The sequence below is a fragment of the Carassius auratus genome, chromosome 49 (assembly GCF_003368295.1).
Source record: "Carassius auratus strain Wakin chromosome 49, ASM336829v1, whole genome shotgun sequence".
Lineage (NCBI taxonomy): Eukaryota > Metazoa > Chordata > Actinopteri > Cypriniformes > Cyprinidae > Carassius > Carassius auratus.
The window spans coordinates 10,004,059-10,028,666 of NC_039291.1; the positions used below are offsets into that span (position 1 = coordinate 10,004,059).

Genomic DNA, 24,608 nt, shown 5'->3' on the forward strand with positions numbered 1-24,608 from the left:
TCACAAAAACTATGATAAAACTTTTGTTTCAATGAAAAAAATGACCCACTCTTCCCTACTCACTCTCAGGCCATCCTAAATGTAGGTGCCTTCCTTCTTCAGGAGAATAATAAGAAGATGGTCATAGGCTAAAGATTACGTGGAAATAATGTTGTAAATAATGTTCAGTTTCATGCACAGACCAATTGTTCCACTTCATAAGACTTCACTATCTCATAAGGAGCCACAGGTATTAATTTTGTGTTCCTGGATATGGTTTTTGTTATTCTCAGAAACAGGCAGTTGCTGACTTGCATTTTATAAATCACCAAGGCCCACGGTTTCAGCTAAAATTCTTCTTTCCTGTTCTACTCAAGAAAGAAAAAAGTCATCTAAGTTTTGGATGGTCTGAGGGTGAGTAAATTAACAGAGAACTCTTCCTTTAAGACAGTCGCTTCATTCCTGAATCATTAATTGTTCTATTAATTGCTTCATCAATCAGCCGTTTGAACAGATTCACTGAAGGATTGATTCTGTGGCAAAGGCAACTTGTCACTATCTACCTGCAGATTTATTTTAATTTTGTAGCGCAAGTATGTATTTTGTTGATAATGATTTCATTTTAATTTGCCATTTATTCTACCTTATTGTTTTTATTATTCTACTTGAATTTATTTTTACACATTTAAAAAACTGAAAAGTTTATAAATCTTAATTAAGAATTTGACATAAAAGATGACACATGCATTTAATAAGATAAGAAAAAAATGGCCTTACAAAGATTTTAAAAATTGCACCCGGAAATCAGTTTAAGGAATGAAATATTTCCTCGTAATGTGAAGTTTATTTTCTGTCATTGCTCAGAAAGGACTCCTAAGACGAAATGCAATAACAGAAGCATGATTAACTAATATTAAATGTACATTATGTCACTTTTTTCCTTTTTGGTAAAAAAAAAAACTGCATGCATTTTGAGCATAGGATAGTGATAGTCCTAATTACTCTGAACTCATCATCCCTAGACATTTTCATACCATTCTTTCTAACAGTTTTGCATAGGGCTCCCAAAAGTCTAGAATCAGCACTGAGCGGATGTGTTCCAATCTGTCAGTAAAAAACTCTTCCTTGCTTTTTTTATTCATTTGAAAACTGTAAAACTAACAAAATAGGCCTACAATATATTTGAATTACTAAATAAAAAACACACCATATTAATATGCTGAATGGTCCTATTGGCATATTAAAAATAAATCACTGAATCTATATCAGTTAGGGATAGTTCACACAAAAATTTAAATGATCCCATGATTTACTGGAAGAATGTCATATACACCTAGGTTGTGAGGTTGAGTAAATCATGTGGTAATTTTTTGGGTGAACTAGAAATGACTGACAGCAAGGTTAGAAATTAAATATCATGCAATAATATCCCCCTATCAAGCAGAGATTCCTCCATCAACATTTACATATATTAATTTAGCACTTGACATTTACTTAACCTACTGTACTATCACTAATAAAATCCCTCCCAATCTAATCTACATGGAAAGCCAGATGATGAAACAACGATGAGATCATCTATAAAAATAAATGCGGTCGCAATGGACAGGATGCAGCCCATGCATTTTTAAAACCGCTATATTGACTATTTGGTAAGAGTCTTGAATATATTCTCTCTGACACAAGAAGTGAGAGTTGAAGATCGACTGTGACAAACAAAAGTGACACGAAGGATACTCACGAGAAGTTTAGCAGTTGTTGTTATTACATCTGTGATCTGGACTATAACAGGTTAAGCGCTTTATACTGTTTGTATATAAAGGTTTGCAGTTTTTGTAAGTTGAACCCAATAAGTATGGTGATAAAGTGTTCACATTGATGTATTTGCTATAGTTTACCTGTGTTCAATTTTTTTGTTTGTCATTCTTTAGAGACCAAACTCATGTGGGAGGATCTACACAAACAACTGGCAGCTCCTGAATCCTCAGTGTCCAAAAGTTAGACGTGGTTGTATTTAGAAAATGTTTGTCATTTTGCATGATTAAACTAAATATTTAAAATATTGTGTTGTCAAATATACATAGGCCAATTTGACAGTGATGGTTCTTAATTTATTCAGAAACTAAATTACAATGAACCTGTTTCAGAACAAATGTGGTTTAAATTAAATATTAGCATACATTATATTTCACACTGAAATATATTTCATGTAGGCCTATTTAATGCACTGATAATGGACTTACTAATGCACTCCCGTGTCAAGAAGACGGACTCAAGTGAATTTTATACTGATTTGTATGAGAACAAACCTGGAATTTTATTTTTCAAATGTACATCTGCGATCTGAAACTCCAAATAAACTGTGATCAGCATCTACTGGTTTTGTTTGTGGTTGATTTTTCTGAATGTGTGAAAGAAGTTCTTCCTCAGACATGAAGACAGCTTTTCTCTTTAGCATCTTAAATTTTTTTCTTTGTGGCTGTTTGCAGGTAACACTACTGATTATGTATATTTCATCCATAATCAAATGTTACTTTGCATTAGTACATTAGTACAGTATGAACTTGAATGCTGACAATGATAAAGTCATTTTTCTTGTGTGTAATTTCCACATTTACTGTATGTTTGACTTCTCAGTTTAATTACTAAAATAATCACCATAATCCACATTAAATATTGAAAGCAAAACAGTTAGATGTCTCTTCAAATTCAGGCACTTTTTATATCCCAGAGGTTGATTTTTATTTAACATATTTTTTTTTCTGTTATGTATTTTTTTTACACAAATATCGAGGCATTTCTTTGCAACAGTTTGGACTGTATTTAATCATAGTTAAGATGAATCATTAAAAATATAGCTCATTCTGTCATAATTTCTCACCCTCTTGTCAATCTGAATCTATGTCTTTCTCTCTTGTATGGAATACTATAAATATACTATAATGTTTTTTTAAGACTTTTTTGTTGTTGTTGAGGTTTCAAAGATTTAGCCAACCTGTAACTGAATGGAAAAATCAATAGTGGGTACAATATTCTTCTCCCTACTAACTACATTGTGTTACATGTGCGCCATCTAGTGGAGAACAGCGTCTAATGCACAAAGCAGGCACTGCAGTTTATCAACCAAATAAAGTAGCAACCCTTGTTTATTTCATGGTTTATTTGCCTAGCAACTAAACAATTGACGCATGTTATGGGATTCATAAACAGACAAAGCCATAAACAGATATAAACATGAATAAAGTAACAGTACACAACCAAGACGTTCAAAAAATAAATAGCACGTTTCTCTGTAAAAAAAAAAAAAAAAAATAGTACAGCGGTCATATCAGATGCTGATCGCACGTTACAGGTTCTCCGTATTATTTAAAATTATACAATTTTTTATGGTAATTTGTGGGCAGAAAAATTTATTGAGTGCTTATAATTATAAAATGCTTATAAAGTGTTCACATATTTAGTATTGTGTTCTATACCATTCTAGTGGTGCTTTTACAACAATACTCACATGTACCACTTAAAGACCAAACCTTACCTAGCCCTTGTTTCTACAAGTCATAACCCTAACCCTTTAAAAAAAAAAAAAAAAAAAAAAAAAAGATATTACGTTTTATTGATACATTCAAATTTACACTAAAAACAAGAATAAATATCTGTCATTGGGGTATTAAAACAAAATTTCCCTTTGAAATAAGATATTTCTGAACACACTTGCAGGCAAGGGCGCTGCTAAGGATTTTGGGCCCCATGAAAAGAATCTTGACAGGGCCCCCAACACAGCTGAGAGTTTTTTCATATTTAATTACATAAAATCATGCGCTTTTATGATATTTTGATTATCATTCTCATATATTTAAGTCAATCAGACAATTGAACTCCATCCCATGTTCACACCCGTAATTTGTCCTCTGTAATACTACACTACTGCACTACTTCAGTACTGTGTAATGTATATACTGTGCATAGTTGTAAATGTGTCATATAGTGTATTCACAAATATTTAAATTTGTATGAATGTACTGTACATATTTGTACTGTACACTGGCAATGACAATAAAGTTAATCTAATCTAACCTAATATTTTTAACATGACAGTTGAAATGTAAAGGAAACACTGAGCACTCGTAATACAATGAAATGTATTTATATTTATTTGCTTCAACACTGATACTGAAATTTCTAAATAATTCAATAAAAAAAAACAGGAATTACAATCTGTGGTAGAAAAAAAATATCAGCAAGAAAACACCACCATAAAACAAAATGGCCAAATAAAATGTATAATAATTTAAGCAGAACTTGCATAATATACTATACCAAAGAATGGCCAAGGTATAACATAGATGAGTCTGAGTTACTCTTTCCACATCATTTCAAATCTCTTGTACTTGCTCAACATTTCTAAACAAAAATGTCCAACGTCTGACCTTTTCAGCTGCAAAATCATTAGTCAAATCTTTGAAGTCGAGCTCTCTAGCCAACTCGCTCTCAGTGGAAAGCATAGCAAGCCTTTCTTGAGACATTGTAGACCTCTCAAGTAGTAATACAACTCCACATCATCTTCAAGAGATGCACTGAAACCTCACAAACAGCTGATAGTAGTTTGTACAGTAGCTGGCAGAGGATTTTTATCAGAGTTCATGAAGTTAGATTGCTTGCCAGACAGGTGCAACAGTGTGGACCGCAGCAGCGTGCTGAAAGTACAAAGATGCCGACACCGGCTACATGTGAGGCAAAGCCGTGCACCCACTGCACCCTGCTCTATCGAAACGTGCTAACTTATCGAAAAATGCTATCGTAGAGACCTAGGGCCTCATGTACAAAGCGTGCGTACGCACATACAAGTGCCGTATCCTACGATCATTGTCACGGCCGGTCCACTAACAATTTAGGCCTAACAGTTACTTACAAACCCACCTTTTCTTGTGAAATATTGGGTAACATACTGTCGATCCTTTGCCTCTTTTACTTCTCTTATTTTTTTTCTCTTTCCGTTTTTGACTTCCAGATTTTTGAGGCATTTTCACATCCTCTGTCAAGTTGAATCTGCCGGCGCTATAAGTGTAGTCAAGCTGTTTGTGTTGCCTTGGTTACTGGATACTATTTGCGCGGACTGAACCATTTTTGATAATCGAGAGGGGGAGAGGGGCCACGGACGTTTGTGTTTCCTAAAAAAAATATAATAGAATAGAATAATTTAAAGTTAATAATTTTTACTATCAAATATTTTTTTTTAGCACCACAATTTTATTGGGGGCTTCTCTGGGCCCCCTCTTAGTCATGGGCCCCGAGAATGAAAGAAAAGAAAGAAAGAAAGAAAGAAAGAAAAAAGTGACTTTTCCCCCAGTACAAATATCTAAAGATTCATCAATCAAGATATATTCAAGCAAAATGACAGAAAAAGTCTTGTTTAAGTTCATGAATAAAACAGGAACAGATACCTGCCATTGGCAGTGGTGGTGTATCAGATAGCAAGCGTTACTTGCAGGTGTTAACAAGACCTTTATCACTGGAAAAAACTGACAATTTTTTCAATTGACATTAGTCAAATGTTCACGTAATGTAGTCCACACTACTGCCCTTTTAAACAAACATCAATTTATCGCAATGTATCAAAGATTACCAAGCAGATATAAACCTCATCTACATTCTGAGTGGTGTGACCATATTTCCATCCATTGTTCTCTGAAAAAATATCACGGTCTCTCTGGACCTGCTCTGGTCAGATACCACAGCACATTTCACACATTAGTGGCTCATTGTGCTAAAGCAATATATGTGGTTACTGATAGCAGTGAAAAACAGGACGTGGTTAAAGACCACTGAACAGAATATATGTCTAAGAAATAAAGTCATTGCTTCAGATCCCCACCAGAAAATGCATCTAAAAAAAGCTTCTTAAATCTCTATTTCAGTTCTGATTGTCACTTTATTAGAAGAATTTCTATAAATAGAGTGTCTCGGTTTAAAATGCATGAGATGTCTTGCTGATGCTTAATTTGTATTAAAGACAAAAGATAAAGTTTAGTGTATAAAATAATTTTGTAATAATGAATTAAGGTATTGGTGTATACAAAACTTCAGCCAGTGTCCAATCACTTTGTCCAATTTTACCCTAGAAAGCAAGAAAAAAACAAAATGTGAGTTTTATGCGGTTATTACAGATGACCAACAAACAAACTATATTTAAAGGGAGATTCTGACCTGAACAATATGAATCCAGACCTTGTTCAGGTTATTAGTTCTTCCACAACCTTTAAATAAGAAAACAATTACACCAAAACATATTACTGAACAAATCCGTGGTAGAAATGCTTAAGTAAAATCTACCTTTCCACAGTCCTGTTCCTCTCCAACACACATAGACACTTGACAGCAGTAAGAGCAGCAGAAGCAAGCAGATGACAGGCAGCCACGGGACGACACTGATGATCACTGGATCATGACTGACATCCACATCTTCAGTGCTCACTTCTACACAACAACACAGAAAAATACAGATTTCTACTTTAGTATTCGTTTTGATTCATAGGAAGCAATATAAAGTCAGTGGTCACATTCTTTCCTCTTGTTTTAGGTAAAAAATAAAAATGTAAATGCAATTAATTAATGGAATGTACTTAATAGAAGAAAATTGAAACAAAACCTACCTTCATAGTCCAGTTTTGTGCAGTGAGTTTGCTCAATCTTATAGTCAGTGCAGCAGTAGAGCATGAGATCAGTGTCAGTGATGTTCATCAGAAGCAGAGAGTGAGTGTTTGTGGATGAACTGAGAGCTCTTATACGACCTGCGTAACTGGGGTGAATATTGGAGGGCTCTGGTTTAGGTTCTGGACCATAACCATATTCTAGTCTCAGAATTCTGACAAATGTTTGGTTTCCATTTGTAATGATCCAGGTAATCTCTTTATCATTTTTAATGCTACAGGGAAGTGTTTTGTTTCCTCCTGGATGAACTTTCACTGATGCTCCTTCAGTAAGAATCTCTGATACAACAGTGAAACCTAAACATGAAAAAATACAACAAAAAACATAGCAACGTTTAATCTAAATATGATGACAAACGATGCATATATTTGAACATTAACATCTACTCTAATCTATTAGACAATATTAATATCATAATATATACACTGTAAACAATGCACTTCATGTGGGACTGAATCAGCCAGACTAGATTACTGAAACGAAACTCAGGTTAGATCAAGTAGAAATAACTTCTTACCATAACAACTATATGAATCTATTTTACAGTGCAGGTCTTTATGAAGTAATCATAGTGTTGCAATTCAATTTTATCCCTATACAGCATACTTACATATTAAAACGCTGATCATTGTGTTCTCAAACAGGTACTTGCCCTGCAACTGCTGTCTAGAGGAAGTGTTTCGTGCAATTGAGGAGGTGCTCATGCTGCGCTTTCAGACTTCAGCAAAAAGTTCATTGCTCCTTGTTACCTATGTTACCTACACACATTTAAATTCTGATTTATTAAAAACTAAATAAATAGAATTTAAACTGTGCAGACTTTATCAAATATTTACATACTCATTTATATTTCAGTAAAATCAGTAGTTAGCTGGTAATCTATCACTTTCTAAAGTGACAAAACATTATTTATAATTTCATTTGAAACCAGTAAAATTATTTATTTACTGTAGGTTTATAACTATCATTGTTTTTAATTTCATACAGATAAATTAGTTAACTATGACATTTTGCAGTTTTTATTTTACCTGGCAAACCATGCTCTGGATTTATCTCTGTATGAGATTTTTGAAGGGTCAAGTCAATTCTTGAAATTCAGTGAAAAAAAAGTGGTTTTCAGGTATGATATGATATGAGCTCAGTAAAATATTCTAAAATGGTCTAATTGACCTGCATATCCTCTCATTTAAAATAAAATTAAGACATATTTGGCTACATAGTAAAGTATACAGATATACTTTTAGCCATCCCTGACCAAAAATAACATTATTTGAATCGATTTTACACCCGTAGTAAAACAAATAAATAATTAAATAAATTACATGCTTGTTTTTTGTGTATTATACATATATATATATATATATATATATATATATATATATATATATATATATATATATATATATATATTTTTTTTTTTTTTTTTTTTTTTTAAGAATTTATAAATAATGCTTACCTATTTCTTTTAAATACAAGGTAATTTGAATAACCAAATAAAGGCATGATTTGCGTAGCCTATTTACCTCACATAATGTTACAACACACCCAACAGTGAAGGTAGGTTGTAATAACAGCATTATGTATACTTGATATTAATTTAGCAATGAACTATAGATGTCAGAATTTTAAATGTCAAATGTGACATCTAGCTCAACAGCTGCTGTCACAATTCTGCACGTGTTGCGCCATGCACTGTTTGTAGCAGGACTTTCACGCAGGACGCTGGTTTTGATGACACAACTTCTGCTTGTATAGAACCAATCCACTAGAGGGCGCTGAGTAAATTGACATACAGATATGTCCAGAAATAAGTATACTATTTTATTCCTGTGAGGGCCAAAAGAGGGAGACAGAGAACAGTGGATAAGGTAACAAACGAGCATTTTCCTAAATTGAGAGAGAAAAATGTAGGCTTCTTGTGAGCATCTTGCTGTTCTTCATTGCTTTTCTTTCTTAGATCAGCAGCTTTAAAATATGTTTCAAAAACAATAACAATTTCTTCTGGCTTGAGTAGGCTAAGTCTTGTCTCCTGAATTTTTATACCATTTATGTCTGCCTCTGGTGCCTTAAAGAATAATGGAGACAGTTAAATACACTACAGCCAGGAACTTAATAAATAAATAAATATAAAACTTCAATTCCTTGCTGTATAATTAATCTATGTGATGAAATAGAGGGATGTTTTTCTTTGCACTGTAGAATGTCAAACCATCTCTTATGGACTATTACACCCTCAAATCCAATAAAATCTATCAAGTTCATTGCTCTAATTCATGTGTGTCCACACCAAAGCTCCTAATTCACGCTGAGCATTTAAAGGGGTCATAGGATGCCCATTTTCCAAGTTTACATGATTCTTAAGGAATTAATGAAAAGTTTGTAACATAGTTTGGTTGAAATTTCTCAGTGTAAAAAACAGCTCTTTTCAGAGATAACCATTTTGTAGCATTTTCCTTTAAATGTTAATGAGCTCTACTGGCACTGCTGAGAAAGGGGTAAATATTTGAGCAGATTAAAAATAAAATAAAAACCACTGGGTGTATTTTTATAATTTTTAGGGTGGTTGGTTACACATATTTCAATTCAAACATCTTGTAAAAGTACATGTAGCATCATATGACCCCTTTAAGGAACATCAGCAGCCCATTTACTCTATACCGCATGGATATTTTGGACATGTCCCTGGAGATGGAGCTCAGAATGTTCTTTTTTCCTGGTCAGAAAATGCATTATTCAACGTGTGTAAACCCTCCATCTGCTGCCTGTCTGGCTTAAACACTGCTCTGTCCATCTGAGCCAGTGGAAATGTTTGACTCCATCACCTTACTGTATAAGTGCCACAAACATCAGACACATACATAATTTCAGCATCACCTGGTGTTGATCTGATATTTCACCCTCCAAAGGTATCAAGACTGGGTAACAGTTCTGACATATACATTAAAAACATTGCATTGAAACACACACACACACACACACAAACAAAAACAAAAACCATCAAAAAAACATGGCATTACCTTGAAACTAAAAGAAAAGTAAAAAAGGATGATACTGTATAACCAAGATACCAGGTCAAAAATACATTATGTTGCCTTGGTACAGGTCCAGAAATATGTTAATACTTTGATTTGTATCCATATATTTTTTATAATATATATTTTTAAATATACATGTATGCTATGTTTTTGGATATGTACTAAGACAATAGCACATTTTTGGACATGTGCTATTAATTTTAACACCATGGCTTTTGCATAAAAAATCAAGATATTACCATGCTTTTTGAACATCTACCATGTTAGTACTGTAATTTTTGGATTTGTAATAAGATAATGCCATATTTTAATATGTTCCAAGCTAATGCCACAAATTTTGGGGATTTACCATAATATCATGGTACTAAATTCTTTACAGTACCTTTGAGAACAATGTAAAACATAGCCATCATGACATCATTGTCAAACCAACCAACCAATGCTGCTCATTTGAGAAAAAAATAATACAAGAAAGGTAGCAGTTAATATATTGCCATGTTTTTGGACACACATACTAGGGTAATATTTTGGTTTTTGGACTTGGGAATATGGTAATACTGTAGTTTTTGTATATGTACCAAGATAATATTTTTTTCCATGGTAATGCAGCAGCATTCTTTGAGCACCATGTAAAAACATAACATAGAAATATGTAAATCACTCTGTACCACAGTATACTGTATATCAAGGTATCATAGTATTACCATCTGATACTATCATGGTACCCAGCCCAGCAATTTTGTATGGGTGAACACATGCCACATACCCAGTTATAAATATGTACAGTACATGTTTGCTCAAAGTGTTTGTTGGTTTTGCCTTTTTTGTGGCATCAATCTCAACATATACACTCCAGAGTGACCTGGGCACGTACATCCACTCAGAAAAGAACAAGATCTCAGTGAGAGGTTTCTGTTACAGCAGGAGGTATTGATGAGGCCAGAGGAGAACGGGACAGTTAATGTGTACAATCGTCCTGACTGAGGAACACAAGGAACTTCTCACTGTGAGGTGACACTGACAAAAAGGGGACTAATTGATAAGTACAGCTGTTCCTAATGGACAACATATTTTCAAAGACTCCCAGTGTGTGTGAACGGGGGTCAGTGACTGGTCATAGCATCCCAAAAGACCATTTCTATCCCTCTAAAGCACATGCCACCCAACTACAAATACCAGTAAGTTAGTCAGTGTGCATTTGAAATGCCGGTCTATTTCCATCCGATGCATGGATTCTGAAAGCAGATTTGCAGTTCCTAAGAGTATAGTGTGTGGAGGTTTCCGCTTCGCTGGCTTTTAAGCACACGGTTCTAGCCACTCACTGATCACCACATCCACAGGCCTCTTGTCACAGGATTGGATGCATGTCATTACGGCCTAAGACCCATGTCAAATGATTTAGCTGAGGCAGAGGTCAACAGCACTGATAAGTCAGGATGAATCATGATGGATCACTGCCAAAATGAAGCATCTGGAAATTCTTCGGGTGAAGGGATAGGACACAGGCGCCAGTTAGCAAGTCAGACATATGAGGTTGTCTAATGTAAGCAAACTTTTAATTTACTAATTTTCTTGAAGTTGTGACAAAAATACATTAGCACAACTTTTAAAAATTCAAAATTGTGCAAAATTGTGACTCTCAGCTTGCCTATTTTGCATTTTTTTTAAAGAAAATATGGGTTGTGCATACTTACTGCCTCTATGAAGGTTGGTGTGTACCGGGAATTGCTATGCTATGTTGGATTTTGAAGTGAGAGGACAACAGACTCGTATTTAAACTAGTTTAAAGTTAAAACACCTTAATGACAGATACAGTATATTTTTTTTCCGAACATGCAGCTTTTCGTTTCACAACACTTTAACTGGTGTACTGGAGGGGTATGGATTACTTGTGGAGTATTGTGATGTTTTTATAAGCTGATGGCAAACATTCACTGCAGAAGACGCATTGGTGAGCAAGTGATGTACTGTAATGCCAAATGTCTCCAAATCTGTTCTGCTGAAGAAACAAACATGTACATCTTGGATGGCATGAGGGCGAGTAAATAAAAAAAGAAAAATGTGAAAATTACAAAACAAACAGTGCTTTGTAAATGAATTGTGAATGTGGAGGTCAGCAGCATGAAAATGAGAGCTGTTACTCTCTCTGTACTTTTCTCCAAGGAGAAGCATGTTCACTCCTTTTTGAGGATACAGGAAGGTGAAAAGACAACAGACAGCAATAGAATGGGAAATGAGTGGAAACAACATCATCTGTGTGTGATATAATCTGTGTTGATGGTGAAGCTCATCTGTTTATCGGCAAGGGAGAAGTGTAATCATATTTCACCGGTCTGTTTTTAGCATCTCATTTATTGTTCTCAAGATCCAGGATCATAAACACAAACCCTACCAACGTTATCTACAATGCACTAGCAAATTATTTTGGTGTATTAAATAATTTCAGTTAGCGGAATATGTGCTGAAAATTTAATTCAGATTAAATCAGCTACATTAGTGGGGCCAAAAAAGAATCACTACAGTTGTAAATAGTCTTTCTACTACAAATGTTGCGTTTTATTCACTGTTAATTGTTGTGTAATAATGGTGAAATTTACATTTTTTTTTTTTCACTGTATCAATCAAATTCACATACTTACTAAAAGCAGTTTAAAAACAACTTTCACATTTAATAAAAAATCTCAATACAGTCTACAAGAAACATTCAGCAAAAATGTAAGAACCGAAAAACGTTTCCAAATTTTCCAACTAAGCATTGCAAATGGTTAAACACAATTAAAGAGAAGTGCATAACATTATGGCCTGTTATATATTTTTTTCTACATCATAAATGCATCTGTCAAACACACCATATTCTTCACAGACCAAGACGTCTTTCAAAATGAAGGCATACTTTATTACACAATAAACTCGGAAACCCTCCCTCAATATTTAATTCAGAGTCGCCCACAATTCAGTTCTGCCAGCTCTAATTAAAGCTCCATCTTTTCTTCTCCCTTTGACCATCTGATAATGATGCTGAATGCCTCAGCCCATGGCATCTGTGTCACTTTAAATGAACACAACCTCACATGTGGTGTCCCGGGGACCTCTCACTCCTCAGGCCTGGCTGTAAGAGATCCGATCTCCTCTCCAATCCGTCGTGAAGTCTCTGGACTGCAGTTCCCAGAATCTGTTTGGGACAATAACGCTGAGCACAGCTCACACTGAAATGTCACTTTCATACGCCTTCACACTCACTGTTTAGTCAGTTCACTTGTCCTAAATCTGCATCCAACTGTCTACTGGATTAATTATCTGTTTTTCAGCTGAATGGAAAGAGCACCGGATTCACTGCAGTGTACAATTCCCCAACCCCCCTGACAATGTGAGGCAGAGCAACACAAAAGCAAAAATAATATTTTTTTTATATTGTGGCTTTTCTTCAAAGAATATAAGAGGGGGAAAAAGTCCAAGGGGTAGTATAATGACAACATAACACTATCAAATGCTGTAGATGCAAGAACAGTTCAATACCAGTTAAATAATTTTTGCTTTTTCTTACAATCACCATTTTTCGTTTGAATGCACGACTGTCTTTTCAGCTTTAACATGAATCTGAAGTAACACATACTCTCCTGAAATGAGTCCCTGGCTAATTTGGACACCTCCAGCTATAATGTCCTCTTTAGAAAACCTCACATTTGAGTTTGGCATTGAGGTGACCCACTTCTTGAATTCATTCAAGACATGTTCTTGGTGAGGTGGCTGAGTTGATAGCGCTGTGTCTTCATTAACGTCTAAGAAAATTGCTGTGGGCCTTAAGTAGCATTTACATAACACTATTATATAATCTGACCCTAATGCAATGAAAGAGTTTACAAAGAGCAATGCATATGTAATCTGCATCTGAAAAAATGGAATTGTAGTTTTAAATGCAACCAATATTATCCCACAGAGATTTGGTTTAATGTGCTATTTTGGTGGTTTATAGCAAAATGTGCTATGAAACAAGATTTTGCATTGTATACTGACAAAACAGTGTTGTGCCTCAGAGATGCTGAATCCTCATCATATCTCCTGCACGTCAATCTCATGCTTCAGAAAGCTTTGTCCTCTTCAGCTTAAAGCTTTTGAAAAATACTGAGTTGTTAGCTGAGGGGCAGTGAAGTAAGAGCATGATTCATATAGCGCCGCTTCTGGATGTCTCACTCCACGGTTGTCTCAGTCTGTAGGAAAGACTGGGCTCTGGAGTTCCGATGGAATCGGACCATGTTTTCCGTGCCGTTTCTGGAAATGGATGAACTGTGCAGACGGTAGTCTTGACCGATGTAACGCTTTAAACGCAAACTCCGCCACTTCCTCTTGAGTTCGCTCTGGACCTGCAATGCAGCCAAACATCTGTTAGCATGGTTTTTAGCATTAGCACAGCCACACACAGGGTGGCAAGTCAACATGAAATCAAGACTGAACCAATTTATGCTCAAAATATGTTTCTAGTTTTATTGTAATTGATTCAGGGCATTATTATTTCATCAGACTTTAATTATACTTGCTCTTCCTCAGGAAAAAAAATATTTCCCTTTAACCACCATTCATGTAGAGGCAACTTTTGCAAGACCCATTCAATTAATCTTATATGTTTATCTCCTTTTTCACTCAGAAATAAATTAATAAATAAATTAAAATGGGTTGTGAATGTTTCATGTTGAGTTGAACTAGGAAGGAGAACTACTACTCTGTTCCAAAACCTAGTGAGCTGCCTGAGGATGTAGCATTTTAAGGCATCATATGCACAGAAATTAAGCGTGCTGTAACTTTATCACATTGCCTTTTAAAATACCTTGTTTAGAATGCATTGAGAAAAGCTCAGTTAAAAAAGAAATCGATGATGGTAGATGAGGTGGAAAACTAAAAGTTGATAAGTAAAAATGTCATCTGATATGTTTTTTTTTTTTTTTTTTTTTACTATTAGTGTTGATTCTTACCTAAATTATTTTAAATTGCTCAATTATGAGATTCAGTTATAGTTAGGATGCAGTCTCAAAAGTCCATGTAGGCAATAAGCAGCTCAGGTTTTGGAATATAATTAAAGTAAGATGCATCAAAGGTCAATAAAATTGTAGACTAACCTCACTATTCAAAAAACAGTACAAAATCGCAACCACCAAGCCCTGTGAAAGGAACACAAAGAGTTAATGTGGTACAACTAACTGATAAAGCATAACATATCGTTCCAAAGTTTTAAGATTTTTTAGTAGCAATAGTAATTTGAAGTAAATTTGTGAAATATTATTATAAATTAAAAGTACTGTTTCAATCTACTGTTTCTATTTTAATATATTTTAAAATGTAAATTATTTCTGTTGGCAAAGCTGAATTTTCAGCCATTACTCCAGTCTTCAGTGTAATATTTTTGTAGAAAGTGTGATACTTTTTTTTTTTGCTAGTTTCTTTGATAAGTAGAAAATTCAAAAGAACAGCATTTATTTGGAATAGATTTGTTTATAACAATGTATGTATTTAATATCACTTCTGATGAATTTAATGAATCAAAAAAATCTGCAAACTTTGGAATGGTAGTGAATGTTTAAGTAGATACATATAATCACTAGTGACACATTTAGGCATATTCCTTACCTGAAAAGATCCCAGACCAAGGTCAAAAACTATTTTATAGTTTCCCATCTCTCCATTTTCCTCTATGATGTAAACAAAAACAACATAGTTGATGCCAAAGAGAGGGATCAAGAGAAGTGTGGATTTGGCCAACCTCCTAAAAACAGAAAAAGGAGTAACAGAATTTAAACGGGGTGATGGGGTGGGATGTTATGATAGTATGGCCATTTTTGTCAAATAGGCAGTGTACAGTATTTTCAAGCACATAATGGAGATCTCCAAACTGAAATCTTAAATTTAGGTGAAAAAAAGGGAAAAGCGCATCTGGGAGAGCCATCAAATAGAGCACAGCCTCTCGTGCATTAGCGACTGGGCACTAAAATGCAGAAGGTGCCACTCTCAGAAGAACAAAAACTCAGACTGCTACAAATCACTGCATAAATATTTCACCCCCATTTCAATGCATACACATTTAGCAATGCACAATAGATAGTGGAAGACCTGGATAAAAATGGAAAGCAGCCATCCATTTCCAAACATTTTTCTGAAATTCTTGCTAGAATGCCATTCCTGGTACATTTTAAAAGGATACTGTATCTCAGCTATGACCAGAATAGCATGTAAGAGGGTTCAACTATGGTGCCTGATGTCATGTTTGCAGAATAGAATATTAGTTGTTATCCATTTGGGATACCTGTACTGGGACTGATCATTTCCTCCGACATCAGGACACCTCAGTTTCTGGACCAGGATTCGAATGATGCTGATGAACAGGATAAAGTTTAACTGTAGAACACAGAAAGGAAGAGAAAAATATTTTTTATCATTCCTCTTTTATACAATGACATTATCCAGACTAAACATTACCACTCTTGACTGGATCTGACACAAGAAATTCTCAAAACATTGTGTAAGACTTATCAGAATACAGAACTATTACACACACTGTAACACAAGGTCTTAAAGGAACAGTTCAACAAAAAAATTAAAATTGTTACTATTTATCTTTTCACCATTTTAAGTAATTCTAAACTAATAGTATTTGATTTTTTGTCCATAAAATGAAACTTAAACAGGTCTAGTGTTGACACCATTGAATTTTATTGAATGGGCAAAAATATCTTCATTATGTTCCACAAAAGAAAATTATGAAAATTATGACAACATTTTAACTTTTGGCTGATTATCCTTTTAAGGATTTGATCTGGCCTTTAACATTACACTAAAAACATTAATGTCATTCAAGTTAACAAAATCTATGCCCTGAATGCACCAAAAGTTGTCTTGGATTTGGTTTGGCAAATACATAACTTCGAATGTAAATTGATCATCTTTAAATTTTATCTTGTTTGAATCCATCAGAAAGATTGTAGAAACAAAAGAAGCCACCTGTTTCTGTTCCCCATAATAATGCCCAGCATTAAAACGTAAACCAAAACAGAACATCTTGTCCAAAGTTTCATCTACCAGTGGTATTCTGGGTAGCAGAGAGATTGTGTGCAGAGTTCTGTGAGAGAGTCATCTAAACACACCAGAACTGAGCACATTTGCCAGAAAACGTATGATGTTTTATTATTATTATTGCATTCCCAGGCTCTGGAGTGCTGAGGAACAGAAACATTTTGACCTGGATACTTACGGGGAAAACTGTAAAACACAGCCATCATGCTGTCCAAAGACATTTGATCTCTTACAGGTGAGGGTTTACAAAATGGTAATGGCACAGCGGACACAAAAGAGAGTCCTGGCACGTGTGCTGAGAGAGGCACTTGTGACAGAGTTTCCTGACATGCCTGCACTAACGTCCCATCCAGGACATAGAAACTGTTCGTGAGAGTCAGCACATCCCCCCGCCTGCTTTGCCGGCAGAATCCCTCCCTGCCTGACATAATGCATACAACATGAGGCTAGTCTCAGTGTGTAGAAGTGCTGGTGTGAGGTTATACTCACAATAACAGATGCCATGATTGGCCAGTTAATCAACCGCCAGGGAATCGTAACATCATTTCTCTCCCAGCATCTGTTATGAGAAGACATCAAAGAGTTACAAGTGCTTTCATAACAGCGGTAGCGAATGGGAATGCATTTCATCTTCTTTTGCCTCATTTTAATCTCTTGGGTTTAAATATCTGCTATTAAGAGACTCATGTGAGTTTTGTCACTGTTTGATTATGCTGTGCTCAACTGCTCACCCTGTGTCCTCAAGGTAAATCCTACATACAATCCATGGAATCAGAAACACGGTGGGGAATCCTGGAGGAAGGACAGCAATTATCAAATATCAAGAGACTTCTGTACAATCAATCTAAATATAGGCTATGGACAAACAGTCAGACTGACAGACTGACAGACTGACAGATAGATAGATAGATAGATAGATAGATAGATAGATAGATAGATAGATAGACAGACAGACAGACAGACAGACAGACAGATAGACAGATAGACAGAGGGACAGATAGATGGACAGAGGGAAAGGTAGACAGACATACAGACAGACCGAAAGACAGAGGAACAGATAGACAGACAGACATACAGAGGAACAGATAAACAGACAGACATATAGAGGGACAGATAGACAGACAGACATACAGACAGACATACAGACAGATGGACAGAAAGACAGACAGTGGAACAGAGGAACAGGTAAACAGATAGACATATAGAGGGACAGATAGACAGACAGACAGACATACAGACAGAGGGAGGGAAAGGTAGACAGACAGAGGAACAGATAGACAGATAGACATACAGACAGAAAGAGGGACAGATAGACAGACAGAGGGACAGATAGACAGAGGGACAGACAGACAGACAGACAGAAGGAAAGGTAGACAGACAGACAGACAGATAGACAGACAGACAGACAGACGGACAGAGGGACAGACAGACAGACAGAGGGACAGACAGACAGACAGAGGGACAGACAGACAGACAGAGGGACAGACAGACAGACAGAGGGACAGACAGACAGACAGACAGACAGAGGGACAGACAGACAGACAGACAGAGGGACAGACAGACAGACAGAGGGACAGACAGACAGACAGACAGAGGGAAAGGTAGACAGACAGACAGACAGACAGATAGACAGACAGACAGACAGACGGACAGAGGGACAGACAGACAGACGGACAGAGGGACAGACAGACAGACAGAGGGACAGACAGACAGACAGAGGGACAGACAGACAGACAGAGGGACAGACAGACAGACAGATAGACATACAGACAGAAAGAGGGACAGATAGACAGACAGAGGGACAGATAGACAGAGGGACAGACAGACAGACAGAAGGAAAGGTAGACAGACAGACAGACAGATAGACAGACAGACAGACAGACGGACAGAGGGACAGACAGACAGACAGAGGGACAGACAGACAGACAGAGGGACAGATAGACAGACAGAGGGACAGACAGACAGACAGAGGGACAGACAGACAGACAGACAGACAGAGGGACAGACAGACAGACAGACAGAGGGACAGACAGACAGACAGACAGAGGGACAGATGGACAGAGGGACAGATAGACAGACAGAGGGACAGACAGACAGACAGAGGGACAGATAGACAGACAGTTGGACAGAGGGACAGATAGACAGACAGAGGGACAGACAGACAGACAGAGGGACAGATAGACAGACAGAAATACAGACAGACAGACAAACAGACAGTTAGATGGATAGACAGCAGACATATAGACAGACAGATGGACAGATATATAATGATAGACAGACAGACAGATAAACGGACAGACAGATAATGTGACGTTAGGACACAGCATATTTGCTTAGACACCTGCTGAGAAATTGCTACTTTTATTGTTTCAATAGTTTCCTGTGGGGATGTGTGGCACTATCTCTAAACAGAGGTAAAGCCTGGGAGGAAAAGCTGGTAAACAGAACATGATTAAAGAGGTCATGTTGGTCGTCACTGTCATGATGAAAGCGAAGCTTAATGAGGTGTTGATATGATGAGTCTAGCAAGCCACACCCAAGCCTTTGCTCTAGAAATGAATGAAGATCCTGCTCTCCTTTCTCTCGTCTGGAAACTCCAGGGACACAACAAACTACAAAGACATACTAATACATAATGTAAGACAAACAGACTGAACAAGGCTGATGGCACGTCATCTTGTTCCCTGCGCTGTTTTTCCTCTGAGTAGTGAGCGACATCTATTCAGAAGTGCTTGAATGAATTAAGGCAGAGACATTCAGTGCTACACCGTGAAGAGGTGTGTGTTCTCAAATGATTTTCTATGCACGCATGTGGTTGTGTCAGATAAGATGAAAGCTTAAGCATCAAATGCAGTGGGAAGTAAAAAATCTCTAAGCTTTAGATTCGAATAATCCTTTATTTACTCAAATACCAGCTTGTATGGGAAAACACTGACATGAATAGCTTTAAAAGACTGAAAAGTGATTCTGAAAAGTAACAATTGGTTTTGGAAAATGGAAGCAGCTTAAAAAGTTCAGTGTTTCAAATGAAGACTTACCCCAGCCGATGAGGAGATAGATTATGAAGTGTCTATTCTCAGAGAATATGACCATCAGTAGAGTATGTAGGTACAGTCCTTCCACCAGCAACCAGTAGAAGTTTGCAATGATGAAGTAGTTGAAGATGATCAGACTGGCCTTGCAACCAATCTAAACACAAGCATAGAGAACTTCAATGTGCACTACTTATCTCTGAAACGCCAAAGACTGTGACAAACAAACATGAGTGCAAATTTGGCGGGTTTAAAGGGTCTGTAGTGACAGAAATAACACCCTATTAAAACCGATGAAGCATAAAATGTGTTTAGTTGACTATTCATGCTTTCAAATACTGGCTTAGCTCAGTTCAGACCCTTAAAGGTGAAGTGTGTAATTTTTTCGATGTTAGAATACTGTCTTATGTCCTAGTTTAATGTGCACAGACAGTTTGAAGGTGGACTTCCTGAAAAATATTAGCTCTTTCAAACATTGCTATGTTTGTTTGAAGCATCTGGTAGGACAACTTCTGGTTTTAGTGTTGTGAAACCCTTTTTATCGGTTTTTAAGTCACAAATTGTGCAGAAATTATCCAAATAACATTTGTTTAAAAGTTTGGGGTGGAAAGAATTTTTTTATGTTTGTAAAAGCTGCATCTTATGTTCACTCAGACATTTATTTATAGAAATACAGTACAAAATTACTGTAAAAATAATTGTTTTATATTAATATATTATAAAGTGTCATTTATTTCCATGCTAAAAATAAATAAATAAACATTTCTTATTACCAGTTGAAAACTATCAATAAATAAAAAATGATAATTGCGACTATTTAACTCTCAATTTAATCAAACTTTGTTTATTTTACCTTCAGATTTGCAAAATATAAGCTCAGAATTCTGTCTTTTTGTCTTGTAAATCGAATTTACAAATCGATTTTGTTCACGGAACAAAAAAGAAAAAAGGTAATTGCGAGTTTATTTCTCACAATTCTGACTTTTCTTCTCCGATCTGCGAGTTTATGAACAATTGCTTAATATTTTTGTGTAAACCCTGATATATTATTTTGGTTTCTTTGACAAATAGGAAGATCAGAAGAACAGGATTTATTTGAAATAAAAATGATAATAATTTGCAACATTATAAATGTCTTTATTGTCCCTTTTGATCAATTTAATAAATCGTTAAAAAAAAAATTAAGCATTAATTTAAAAAATAATAATAATAACAATGTACATTCAACATTAATTTATATGAATTGACTTGTGGATCTTCAGGATGGGAGATTTCACTAACCAGTGATGGCTGCTTTGTACATTCTACATTCTGGTGGGAAAACAGAATGGCATCTTTGACCAGGACAGCGATGGCCCTCAGAATGAACGAGAAGAACAGGTTCAGATGGATGTAGTTCCTGGTGCAGTGGAGTTTTCTGTTGGAGCGAGACAGAGATGTAAATAAACATGGCCTCTTTCTATTTTAATTGTGCTTATAGTTAGCTTGTGAGAAAAAGTCAAGAGTCTTGAGCACTGCTCCATTTATCACATCAACAGACAACTTCCTAAATTATTCAGTTCATTCCAGATAGATAAACACTATCAGGTTAAAACCTTGCGCCAAGCATAATGTTTAGCCTCAATGTCAAAAAGTTTAAAATATAGTCGTTCAGAAGCCTGCCAAATTCAACCCCTCAACGATTACAATTAATATAAGGCAGGCTCATTCATCCATACAAAGTGTAGCGTAATATAAAACAGACACAACTACTGGAACTATTTAGGGCTCTGCTTCAGACCTGAACAGACAGAGGATGGTGCTGCCGGTGATGAGTGCGATGAGAGAGAGGCTGTGTCCGAGTGTGTAAAGGGTCTTCATCACCATGTAGAAAACAAGCTGGACAGAGAGAGAAATCAATTCTGAGGAGCACTTTATATTTGCAATATTACATTTTTTGTGGTTTAAAACACCAGTAAACTCTTTGTTCACTATGACAAAAATCACTAAATAACACTAATCGTTCAGTCGTGTTGCACATTCCTCAGTATACTATATATTTGGTTCTCATTTAATTTACATAAAAATAATACATTTAAATAGGGTATATGAAATAATTTTAGGTTAAACAAAATATATATACCAGACTATCCCAATTTACATATGCAGTATACAAAATAAGTAGTAAAAAAAATCCCCATTTCGTCATGTTTTATCAGGTACCAGAGTAATACCATGCTTTTTTTTTGGAACAAACACAATGGCTATATCACAGACAACCACCATGGTATTCTTTGAATTGCCTCAAAGTGCCAGAGTCTTTGCTCCTAAAACTACAGCACTTTTTCCAAAATAGGCATACAACAAAAAAGACCCAACTACAAAACCATGTTAAATAGTCTACAGTACATAATGCTTATATCCCTTACAGCTTTCCTTCAGTCAAAGAAATACATAACATACTGTTTTTCCAAATCACAGATTTAGCCCACAACTGTTCTACTTGTTTGAATACTTTTTTCTTTATTACCTTTAAATATCAGTGGTTTTAAAAATATTTTTTTCTAATTAAAACAATAAATTAATGCAATAAGGTTTTTGTGTATTAATCACTACTTTGAAAAAAAAAAATGTCAGTAGCACTGTTCCTATATTGAACTGATTACAGCATACAAAACGTCTTTTAAAAATACATTTACATTTACCCCACTTAACGGCAATGCGTTTAACCTCTGTGCCATGTTTTAAATGTGATGAAATAATGTACACAAGCTAAATGGGAATTCTCTCACAGATCAAGAATGACTAATAAGCATGGAAATGGTTGTTGGTGGTGGAAGAGCATGATGAAGCTCAGACAGACTCATAAACAGCATTCTTTCAGTCTGACTTACAACCTGGCACACTGGACATCAACATCCCCACCAGGAACATTCCTCCTGCGCTTCTTTAAACATAAAACTCACTAAACTTAGCGTGAGATGGATATTTTACTACTTTTGGTCTGTTTGTTCATTTTTTTGTCTGAATGTGTGCATGTGAATGTGTCTTTGATTCCTGATTATGTGTATATATATATATATATATATATATATATATATATATATATATATATATATATATATATATATATATATATATATATAAATGCCTAAAAATTCATAACTTTATTTTACAGTGTAAAGTATTAGGTACTGTATGTCACATTATAATCTAATGATCACAAGCTTGAGGTCAAAATATTACTAAAATACAGTATACTACTACTATAAAAAAAATAATGTTAACGATATTTTTAAAAGAGTTAATTATTTTTGTTCAGCAAAGAAACATAAAACTGACCAAAAGAGACTGTTAAGACATTTATAAGGTTACAAAAGATTTTTGATATTATTCTGTAATAAAAAATGAATTACTGTAATGAAACGACTGACTCTGTTGTCTTGCTTGGGCTAATTTAATTATGTGAAACAAATACACGTGAAATTTACAATTGTTTAAAAGGCTATTGAATTTTTTTTTTTTTTTTTAAAGTCTATAAAAAAAAAATACTATTTTTTCTTGATTTTCGTCATGTCTCATATTTCATTTCATGCTCTGCACTGACACTGTTGTATATTGGTAAACAAGTAAACTTATTTAAAAAAAAAAAACCTTAAAGGGCAGCACATTTGTTTGGTCACAATTCGGGAAAGTCATAAATTATATAAAGGATTTCCCCAATAAATATCGAAATAATTCATACTTAAATTTACTGATATTTTTGGGAACAAGGATTAAAACATAAAACCTACAAAAAAGGAATTTGAAAATCAGACAAAAACTGTAACAGTTTGGTAACAAGTTTCCAAGAGAGTTTGAATCTATAAAAACAAAAACAAATAAAAAGATTGAACATTCAAGTGACAAAAAGAAACTACTTTAAATGTGACAAACAATCAAAAACATACCTGAAGTTGTGAAAAAAACCCATCAATGCAGAAGTAAAACCAGTGACTGAGTTTTTTTTTGGTCTAGTCTCTCTACTCAGCGCTATCTTTGACATATGTATTTCATACTAAGCCTGGAATACATCATCCATAAACAACTAGGTGATGTGCAGGTTATCAGACGAGGAGACAGAAACCAGCCTGTGTGTTGGCTTTGGATGAGATGAGAAACTTCTTCCTTCTTCAGACGGTCTCTCATTTATTGTTGGATGTGGTATGTGTTTCAGGAAATACCCAAGGAAAACTTCTGGAGAATTTCAGATTAAAAGTGACACTTATATGGCACTTGGACCTCAACATGCCATGCAAGGCAGGAGCATTATTTACATGATGTCTAAGTAGTCTGTTTAAACTTTAAGGCGATGTGTCTCATCTTTAATGTTAAAATAAGAGGTTGACACTGACTATGTAATATTTATCAGTTGTCTCAATGCTGGCTCAACCAGTGGCATGAGTTTCAGACCAACAGCAGTTTAAAAACATTAATTCATTTTGAGATTCAATTTGCTGCAGAAATTTTTGATGTGTTTTAACAAATCAAAGCCAGAACCTATTAAACCTATTAAAAGCCTCTGTTCCTTTCTGAAGAGTAATCTACTGAAGAGTATATTTAAGCTAAATATAACCTTCACTCTAATGTAAAGAGACATGTAATGTAAAGACAACTTGATTGAATACATCTCTACATTTATCAGGTGATATCACTTGCTGTGAACCCTAAAACGAATATCAAGTGTCCCTTTAAACAGAATCAATACCCCAAGGTTAGAAGATCAATGTCCAATTTAATTCAAGTGCATGTTTTAATTTATCTAAAGTGTCCTGGG

At 35.3% G+C, this 24,608-nt stretch overlaps 1 protein-coding gene across 1 annotated transcript in view; it reads right to left on the reverse strand.

Annotated features, from left to right (window-relative positions):
- Nucleotides 1–12,256: 12,256 nt before the first annotated feature.
- The window catches only part of LOC113066148 (vasoactive intestinal polypeptide receptor 2-like), a 28,121-nt gene continuing 15,769 nt past the window's right edge, over nucleotides 12,257–24,608 (reverse strand). Inside the window, exons 5-13 of the mRNA XM_026237839.1 lie at nucleotides 21,594–21,691; nucleotides 21,095–21,230; nucleotides 19,820–19,970; nucleotides 17,513–17,573; nucleotides 17,271–17,340; nucleotides 16,015–16,106; nucleotides 15,342–15,477; nucleotides 14,834–14,875; nucleotides 12,257–14,083 (exon numbers count right to left, since the gene is read on the reverse strand). Of these exons, the coding sequence (XP_026093624.1) occupies nucleotides 13,910–14,083; nucleotides 14,834–14,875; nucleotides 15,342–15,477; nucleotides 16,015–16,106; nucleotides 17,271–17,340; nucleotides 17,513–17,573; nucleotides 19,820–19,970; nucleotides 21,095–21,230; nucleotides 21,594–21,691 (960 nt within the window). The 3' untranslated portion in view covers nucleotides 12,257–13,909. The remainder of the gene's footprint in view (nucleotides 14,084–14,833; nucleotides 14,876–15,341; nucleotides 15,478–16,014; nucleotides 16,107–17,270; nucleotides 17,341–17,512; nucleotides 17,574–19,819; nucleotides 19,971–21,094; nucleotides 21,231–21,593; nucleotides 21,692–24,608) is intronic.